Genomic DNA, 10000 nt, shown 5'->3' on the forward strand with positions numbered 1-10000 from the left:
CACACACACACACACACACACACACACACACACACACACACACACACACACACACACACACACACACACACACACATATATATATATATATATATATATATATATATATATATATACTAAAAGGCAGAAAAATAAAGACATATAATGAAGCGATTATAATGACGTATCTGAAGCTGAGGAGACTTGCAAAGTTTCTTCAGGTACGTAGAATTGGGAGGGTGCTGTTTCGTAAAACTCAAATGTTTGCATCGAAAAGGCGTATGGTCACGGAGAAGGCCTCAAAATGGTTGAAAAAAGCTTTTAGATGAGGTGAGAGGGAAAATGTATAAGCATGTAAAAATTACGCTAAAGCGTGTGAAAATACGTATAAGCGTGGAAGAATGCATATAGGCATAGAACACAGCATGTAAATAGAGTACTAGAGCGTGTGGGTGAATACAAATGCGTTTGAATGGAGGAAAGTAGGAGTCGTTATAGAAGGGTACTGTAGGCCAAGGAATGGGTATGTGGGTGAAAAAATGGCATACTGGCAGAATGAGGAAGCACGTGGGCGTGTAGCCGTTGAAATGGGCGTGAGGGAGGAGGAAAATCGCGTGGGCTGAGATAAGGGCGTGGAGGTGGGGGAAAAGAAAGCACATGTGTGACGTAAAAGCTTATGGACATGGTGGGGCTTAGAGATGAACCAAAGCCTTCGACAGTGTTAATCGCACGGATGGTGAGTTACTGTCGTTATATATCAGAGGACCATATAGAAACAATGAAAAAAACATTTCATATGAATATCAAGGAGGAAAATTACCTAAACAGCCTTCTATGATATACGCGAAAGAATCTTGTTCACATTTTTGTTCTTATTTGGTTGATTGAATCATATCAACAGCTCAAATTCCTGTGAGACAGTCGGATGTATAGTTGAGCTTTGCAAATAAAATAAACTCAAATTGACTTGAGCTTATGGAGGAATGAGAAAACTAGGAGCAATCATCCCTAGACCGCAGGAGTGCATATGATAATTCTCAAAAGTTGGAAGTAAAAAAAAAAAAAAAAAAAAAAAAAAACGATGCTTTTTACATTTTTTTTCCCATCGAAAAAGCTATGATTTGATGAGTCCTTTGAGCATATGGTAGAGTTGTGTTAAAGAATCAGTCACTTTTAGGAAAACAAAATATCAGAACAATATCATCTGTACTCCTCCATGGAAAGAAGTGAACATGCATGGTTAGTCTCGTCTGGAATTTGAATAAGATCATCATCATGTTCCACGTGGACAGAGACCATGGGTTAGACGTTGCAGATGGCATATTGTGATGTCAACACACAACAGGTTTGGTTTCGTATCTGACTGAGTTTCCTGTCTGTTGATATTCGTGGTAAATCGCATGCTGTGAATAGGTAAATGGAGGTTTAAGAATCTCATAATGTTTTGTGAACCACATCCAAGTTCATTTGGTGGATCCCGTTGGATCTGAAGCACATTGGCTTGCAATATATATATATATATTTTTTTTTTTGAGAGAGGAAATTTTAAGTGCCATTAGTTCTTTTGAGATATATGATTACAGGTTCTTCATTCATGTATTCCAAGGAACAGAATCCTCTCGACGAAGCGATGGCAGGTTACGGTCTTCAGGCTCAAGTGGACAAGAGACCTTAAGCTGTCAAGGGCGAATTTGGATTCAGGCATCCCTCATTTGAACTTCGAATTCTTCGTGATTTTTATCACCTTCGCACCACCGGGTATCATCGCTATGATACATGTAAGGGGGGGAAGAAAGTTTAAAAGATCCATACATTATATATAAAAAATAAAATAAATATAAAAAAGGAAGAAAACTTACCTTTGAGGTATGCTGCCGGCGGGCCTGGGCGGTCCTTGTGTAGGTGAAGATTTGGGTGTTTGACCTGAGGTTCTGAGTAGAATTATAGTGTCAGTAAATCAGCATTAAAACCAAAAGAAATTACTTTCAGAGACGGACGTAGAACTGATCCATATATACATATCGAGACTGTATATTAATTTATCATCATTTCGCATTTGTGCTTATTTCAGATAAATTTACTGGAACTTGGGGTATTATAAAACAGAAGTAGATATGTGTGTGAAGTAAGTATTCCTTATGGAAAGTATACAGCAAGGTAGACAATGACGTGAACACAATGTGACAAATTGGGTAATATACACAGAACAGGACAATTACAAGACAAACAAGACATCGAGTGTTTCTTTTTTTTACAGTGTTAATTTCATTACTCTTTAATAGTTAGTTCATGCAGGGTTCTCTCTAAATTGACAAACATCTACTAATTGGTCATCTAAGAGTTAAGTGTGTTTTGTTAAACATTGAACATTCACAGCCAAGCATTGGCACTTAAATGGTCGAAGGATCTTCTTGTCCGAGAAAGCAGTCTCAAGGAAATAAATAAAAAAAAAAAAGGGCAGAACCACGCGGTCCTGTGCTTAAGACTGCTACCACTGTGGTCACCGCTGATGTAAATGTTAAGAGATTCACGGCAATGGCTGGTGTGGTGGCAGCAGTGGAGGTAGGTATTGTAACACAAAGGTCGGGGTAAAGTGGCGGGTTGGAGTCGGTTCGAGTCTAGATTACGGACAAACATTGCATGCTAACGTGGTTACACTCAGGTCAGAGTCATATTAGTAACAAGCTGTAATCCCATTCCCTCGCGTCGTCAAATCCAAAGTCTTTGTCTTTTCTTTCCTTTGTTGTGCACGTGTGTGTGTGTGCGTCAAACCCAAGCATCTTTTTCCATATGTTCAAGTCTATACCAAAATACATAACTTCGGAAAGCGAAGCTGCGCTCAAGGTATAAATTTTCGTAGTTGGAAATGTCAGTGTCCATATATTTTTTTCATTCAATAGGCTTCTGTCTTTTCTTCTTTTTTCAAAGGTCGAAGCTTGATGATTTACGTTTGCCATCGGCAAAGAAGACATGCTGAAGGTGCAGGGCATAAAGAGAAAGCGAAAAAGGGTAAAATGGCGAAGTCGTTCTTGCAGCTGGCTGGATGTTAATCGTTGTCGACGTTTTTAGCCTTCATGGCGTGGAAGCGATGTCTTTTTCCTCAGGCGATTAGCAGGAGAAGGATAGAGGTAGGAAGAGGGATCATGTCGGGAGGCTGGGGAAGAAAGATGGGGAAAGATTGAGATCAGGTGCCTTCATGCTTTTACCGGTTTCAAGATTCATCTCTCCCGTCAACGAATAGGGCAAGGAAGAGAGATTGGTCAGGAGATTGGGAGAGAGCAGGCATAGATCTTCATGCTACAAAGTGCTTAAAGTTCCTTCTCTGTCAACCCAGAGAGAAACCATGGAGAAAGGAAAAGAAATAATGTCAAAAGACTGGTTGAGAGACAAGAGATGGCAGAAAACTTAGTATTGCTGTAGATTTCAAATCCTTCTCTGTAGTCAAGAGGGAAGTCAAATATATCATGTCAGGAGGCTAAGAGATGTAGGGCAGGCAGCACCCTTCACGCTACATGGGTCTCCAATTCAGATAAGAAATGACAGAGTGAAGAAGAGATTATGTCACGTAACTTGGGGAGAGACAAAGTAAGTAGAAGCCCTGACCTGGCTTCTAGTTCCTTCTCGGTCAGTCCGGAGAGAAAATACTGAGGAAAAGGAAGAGAATGGTGTCTGAGCTAGTGATGATGGTGGTTGAATGAGGATGGGGAGTGAAAGGAGGGGGGATTTGGGTACTAAATACATTATAGCATACCTTGAAGATGAACCTCTAGAAGAGGAGGAAGGAGAACGGGCTTTGGACGAAGAAGAGGAAAAGGATGTGGTCAAGGGTGGGCTAGAAATTCGGGAATTGGGAATGGATATAGCAGAGGTGCGGGCTGTTTTGATGACCTCCGATTGATGGCTCGCTTGACTCTGAGTCCTCTGGGAAACAGAGGTGCCGCCCCGGGAAGACGAAGTTCGCGACTTTGCCCTTGAGTCGGATGTGGACTGCTGGGCCTTGCGCAAGGCCTGCGAACTCTGACTACCAGAGGAGGCAGAGTTGATTCGAGAGCGGGAGGTTTGGGAGTTGGAGGATTGTATGGATGCAAAGTCTTTGTCGGTAAGTTCACGGAAGATTTCGGTTAGACTTCCCCTGCGAAGGACAACAAGATTGTCAGTGAGTGCCGTCCAGTGGTGGCACCATGCAGTCGGTCAGCAGCAGTGTGGCGTCACGGAGCTCAAATCTGAGTCTTCGTGACATCACACCGCCTACTTCCACATACCGACCACAAGCCAAACGCAACACCCGCATGCACTTGACTATTTTTTTTTCTTTCTTTTTTTTCTTATGATGGTCTAACTTATTCGTGACATCTTGCATGCAAATACCAAAGACGATGCACGTTTCTTTTGGAGGTATCAGAATGAAAAACGCCCTACAAAGAGTTAACGAGAGCTGAAGGATCCATGCATTCGGCTTCCGACTTCCAAGTAGCATCGGGCGACAGAAGTCATTCCTTCGCAAACTGGTGTTTTGCAAATGACTAAGACATCTCTATCTATTAATCTTAGCTGATGCTTTATATGCATGCTTCATTCATTGCTAAAAGTTAAGAATATATCTCTTCAGTCTTGGGTGTTCCTTCAGGCAGAACGCTTTCAGAAAAAAGTGAATGTCGTTTAAGATGGTTATAGCCATACAAATGGCACCCAAGACTGAAGATTAAAACAAGGAAAGTGGCTGGAAACCTTGAGGGAGTTGATGATGAAACCCTTCTGCTGGTGGCTGCTGGCGAAGACGAGAGGAATGAGGAGGAGGGGAAGGCGCTAGAGGAAGTAGGTCTGGAGGAGGAGGAGGTGGATCCCCTTTGAGAGGAAGTTTGCGATGAAGAAGTCTGTCGTGCTGACTGCCGAACTTGGGAGGAACGCAAGGCGGAAGAGGGGGAGACGCTGGTATGGGAGGCGAAGGAGGAGGAGGAAGTGGATGGGGATGAGACTCTTGCACCTCCACGATTTCTTGGAGAGATGCGCACTTGGTGGCTCTGTTCTTGCTGGACCGGTACCCGGATCCTAGAGGAGAGGGTAAACTCAAATCCGGGTAGCGACTATCTCGCCGTCAGCTGTCGAAGTGAAACCTATCGCGTCACACTGGTATTTACATGGGATGCTGGCTGCTCAGACGACAGGTTGCTCACGTGCTAGACCAGTGATTTTCAACCTGTTTGTTTATTCAATTATATTATTTTAAATTTTAAAGGTTTTTCACTTTGTTTCAGGAATGATATTCTATTTCTTATGCACTATTCTTTGACACCAGGTTTTTGGTTTTCCGATCGGGTACCTACTCGAAGTATACTGCAGGCTCTAAGACATATCTTTTACAAAGGATGTAACTCCATTGGTGTTTGGTGGCGTTGTAGAGCCATTCATGAATTTAAATTATTTTCCATAAGCAATGATCAAAATATGAAAATATTTGGCACCAGCCAATAGCAGGGAAAGTGATATCCCAGGGTACCTAGATTATACGGTTGAAAAACACTGTTCTAGTCCCCTTCTTCTGAGACCTTTTCAAGTACTGAAAGACAAATATCCCAACCAAAGTCAGCCCTGAAGAAGAGGAGGTGGCATTACTCTGGATAAGAGGGTTCTGTCCTCTGAACAACCAGGCCTTTTCTCGACCTCAAGCATGCAGCTCTTCCCAGCGTGTATTGACGTACCATGAGTTTACAAAATCTACGTTTTGTACAGAACATCTTCATATCATGACATCTCAGTTTATTGACAGCTTTGATTGAAACAAATGGGACAACTCTGGAGGGAAAGTTAATTTAAGATATTTTCTTTAAGTGAATTGAGACAAATATTGCAAATATTCTAACTTAAAACGAACTTGAGGGTATTGAAAATATTAATGAAGGGGAAATACTAAGAGGGGAAGGGCATGTCATAAAGCCACTAAGCAATAAATCATATCAGCGGATAGAAAATTCAGGAATTTATTAGAAGGGAAATAGCTGAAGTTGAGGGATTGAAAAAAAAAACCTTTGTTGGAGGGTGGGGGATGCATAATGGACGGAGGGTGTGGAAGAGGGAGGGAGCATCTCAAAAGGAAACCAAAGGAGGGGAATCGTCACTTGGAGAGAAAAAAAAAAAAAAAAGAGGGGAGAGAAAAATAAATGACACAACATTCTTCTGTTACAGGGAAGGGTAGAGGTGTCATGCCAAGATCTGCATCTTCACTACCGTTTCCATTCCGCAAACTATCACACCTTACATAACACCACCGTAGCAGAACTATGGGCATTCAGGGGTCTATACAAGGCAACATTAATGAGGAATAGGGTACAGCGAAATGTACATAGCATGACGTTGGGTAGAGCAGGAAGTTCGGAGGTGGTTTGGGAGAGCATATACAGTACAGTAATCCACATGCGCTGGCTGTTACAGTACGAGTCTGTTATCCCATTGTACATTGGTGTGTTATCTTTTAGGCCACCAAAGCATCTATGCACCAGGAATCAGTCGACGAGGGGATTACACCACCAGTAAAGAACTCTTAAGAAGCCGCCAGGAGGGTTTCTTTCTTCTATAGGAGCTCTTGGTGGACTTGACCAGAGCATACCTGACGGGGACTGGCCTCAGTCGAGGAACGCTGCTTGTACCGGCGGATGTGGTCCTCGGAGTAGTAGTTGTAGCAGTAGTAGTAGTGGTGGTGGTGGTGGTGGTGGTTGGGGCTGTGGTTGTAGTGCTCGTTTGAGGATGAGAAGTGGGTGGGATTGTTTGGTTGTTGGTGAAGGTGGTTGGGATGGTGCGAGGTGTTGTAGTTGGGGTGAAAGGTGGGTACGTCTCGAACTCCGGCACCTCGGTGGTGCTATAGTCGATCTCCTCCTCTCTATAGTTCAACAAAGACATGGCGTCAGTACTCTTGGTTTACCAGTAAATCATAATCTAGACTTAATTACTACTCTACATATCTTTTCAATACTGCTTGAATGTGTGTTCGTAGATGCTCATGCATTACACAAACATCCGTGATGTGAAGTGTGTGAACTGGTGAATTCCATAGTTAGTAAGCAGAACCTCGTCTGCAGGAAGTGTTTTACTGGGATGATCTGCATCCATGTTAAGGACTAGACGCCGCGAGGGAGGAGGGCTTCACAAGTATACAAAAGGAGGGAATAAAAATTTACTTGTTGGAATCTTCAAATCTAGACTGAATGACTACAATTCTGGAGTGGAAACTTGTTTCTATTGCCAAGACTCTTCAGAACACAGAGCTTCTGATCTGTTCTTGAAAAAAAAGAGCAAAAATCAAGGGGAATGCTTTAGCCTAAACCTCTTTGGCTTGACATTGGTCTTCCACGTAGTAACAGCTGCCTGAAAAATGACAGTACTTGGCAATACTGCATGTGACCTTACCATTTAGACTCACCATACTTCCTCGCCATAACACCCGACATTAAGAAACACGTAGATTCTTCAAAAGGTTGGTTGACCTCACAACAGTGCAGGTTGGAGGGGTGGTAGGCAATTTTACACACAAAATATCAAAATAAAATCTTATCCATATATTTCCCTCTCTTGATGACCTTGTGGTTACATCAATAGGACTACACTACAGAAGTTAGAAATGGGGGCTAAGTATTTTTTTTTTTTTTTTTTTTATCAGAATGAAGTGACTTACCTGTCGAATGATTCTGCTTGTACGGTGGGTTTCGCTGTTGTTGCGGGAGCGACATCAATGTAATCTGTAGCGACATCTCTACGTTACAGAAGTTTATCAATGAATGTCTCCTAACTTTGTCTCCCATCTAGGAAGATTCTAGGTGTATATCTAGTCTTCTTGACAATTATCAGGCTATTTGTTACCTGCTACTAAAAACGTTCCCGTAAATGCTAATAATAGTAAAGGTTTATAATATTTCAATATAATTTTGCTTGATCTTAAGTAATTAAATGATAGACTACTCATACTTTTACAACGCATTCAAGAATTGTGAATGTATGTAAGGTTAAGTGTGGAAATGAAGGATACAGTAAAATGAATCAGTATTATTATTAAAGGATGTGACCATGAATCATAGCAAAGAGAGTTGACATGCCTATACTCTTATGAAAGCATTATGCAACATTAGAGGACATAAGGAAATAATTATCTAAAACCACTCTTTCCTTTACCTATTCTGTAATTATTCATTCATATCAAAATACATCTAGAATAATGATAGTTTATACTGCTATTAAATATGATCACGCATCAAAATCTTGAGAACAAACAGGATGTAGCATACACATTGACCCTTTAATATGTAGTGGCTGAGTTAAATAATTTTGTGTTGCGTTAAGTAAAAACACGATACTTAAATATCCAAAAGATAAAAAAAAAAAAAAAATCCACAAGCATTCTTGCAGTTGCAGTCAACTTAGTGACAAATGCTAGTGCAACAAGTGTGTAACAGAAAAAAAAATACATTCTGCTAAACGTAAGTAAAAGAGAAAGGAAACTTCTTAAATCCACTTACCGTCGTAAACAAATTCGTCGTAGTAATACAGGTAATCTGCGTCAGTGTAGTTGAACGAATCACCGTAGAACGGGTCGAGGACGGCGGGAACTGTGGCAGGAGGAGCCTGGGTGGTGCTTCCTAAGGCGATACTGAAGCGGGAGGGGTTGGAAGAGGGAGTGGGTTTAGGGGTGGGTGGGCGACGATTCTCGGCTCTTGGGGGGCTGGAAGGAGGTAATACATTTTGTCAGTTGAGATTATAATGTTTTCAAGTTGAAACTCTTGATTTAAAACTAGATCTCTGATCGACTACATGAGAACTTATCAAGTTATTTATGCATATTTGGCACACATTTGTAATGAAATGAATATCTCAAACTTAAGAGAGCTAACTATGTTTTTATGGTCAACACAAAGGATAGCTATCATAGCAAATTCTTACGCCTTTTTTGAGCTTTATATAGGAAACAGCACATGCACAACTCATATGGTGATATCCTGCAATTAAAGTTTTGTGGTTAGTGCCCCATTCCTCCACCAAGAACATGCGTGGCAACACTGCTCAAGTCTGAATAGGAACTCCGCGTGTAGGACAGTGAACCGTCGTAAGTCTAAAGTCGCGGGATGCAAACAAACATTCTGTATCAGCTTAGAAATGAAAGGTCATAATGACACAGATTTGTTTCCCTCAGTGTTTTTTTTTTCACAGAATCCGGCATGAAGTCAGGAGAGACTACTGACAGCAGAGGAGCAGTGTTGCGGGACTGATTAAAAAAAAATACCTTTCTGGTCGACGAAGAAGGTCTGCTGTAGTAGGGGTCACTTTGGCAAGGGAAGTGTCAGGATCAGGGCGTTCTGGGATCCTTGATAGTTCGGGATGTCGAATAGTACCTGGGGCAACGGGTCGTCGAGGGTCATAGGTTAGGGGATAAACAGGGAAAGATGGTAATGTAGTCTTCGCCGTGGTGCGTGGACTAGTCTGTTGAACGATGGGTTTCCGGGTAGATGGGGTGGTTTGGGGAGCTTTTGTGATGGATTTGGTTGTCAGTTTAGTTGTGGTTGTCGTTGGTTCTGTTGTTGAACGAGGTGGAAGACGTACAGGGGAAGAAGGCTTTCGGGTTGATGGTTGAGAGGGACGTGGGGGCTGAGGAGGAGCGGTAGGTACTGGAGTAGGGATGCTGTTGGGTCTCGGGGAGAAGAATGCAGGCCGTGGGGTAGAGAAGTGAGGTCGTTTATGGGGTCTCAGGGTAGTAGGGAGTATAGAGCGTTGGTCAAAAGTGGTCTCAGGTCCCTCAGATATACTAGGCAGAGGAGCGAGTGCATTATGAACAGGTGTCTTTGGAGTAATGCCTTGCTGCCTGGGAAACGAGTCTCCACCAGAGGATGAGAAAGTGGGGGAAGGAGGAGAGAAGCGATGAGCATTGTTTGGTGGGAAGTGTCTAGGAGGTTCTGTTACATGTGTCTGTGGGTAAGGATGTGTTATAAATGGGTTGCTTCTTATTGTGGTTTGAGGTGCTTGGGTGGTGGGGGTGTAAGGG

General features: G+C 42.3%; 1 protein-coding gene across 13 annotated transcripts in view; it reads right to left on the reverse strand.

Annotated features, from left to right (window-relative positions):
• Cda5 (Chitin deacetylase-like 5) overlaps positions 1 to 10000 on the reverse strand; it is a 300750-nt gene that overhangs the window by 35858 nt on the left and 254892 nt on the right. For 6 of the 13 annotated variants that reach the window (XM_076197179.1, XM_076197185.1, XM_076197181.1 and 3 more), the window contains 6 exons: positions 8484 to 8686; positions 7646 to 7709; positions 6584 to 6853; positions 4708 to 5028; positions 3731 to 4111; positions 1839 to 1910 (listed from right to left, as the gene is read on the reverse strand). In XM_076197179.1, the coding sequence (XP_076053294.1) occupies positions 1839 to 1910; positions 3731 to 4111; positions 4708 to 5028; positions 6584 to 6853; positions 7646 to 7709; positions 8484 to 8686 (1311 nt within the window). The remainder of the gene's footprint in view (positions 1 to 1838; positions 1911 to 3730; positions 4112 to 4707; positions 5029 to 6583; positions 6854 to 7645; positions 7710 to 8483; positions 8687 to 10000) is intronic. The other 7 variants (XM_076197187.1, XM_076197186.1, XM_076197189.1 and 4 more) reach the window with 4 other exon arrangements.

This window comes from Oratosquilla oratoria, chromosome 13 (genome assembly GCF_046742065.1).
Source record: "Oratosquilla oratoria isolate Oo_2021 chromosome 13, ASM4674206v1, whole genome shotgun sequence".
NCBI classification, from domain to species: Eukaryota; Metazoa; Arthropoda; class Malacostraca; order Stomatopoda; family Squillidae; genus Oratosquilla; species Oratosquilla oratoria.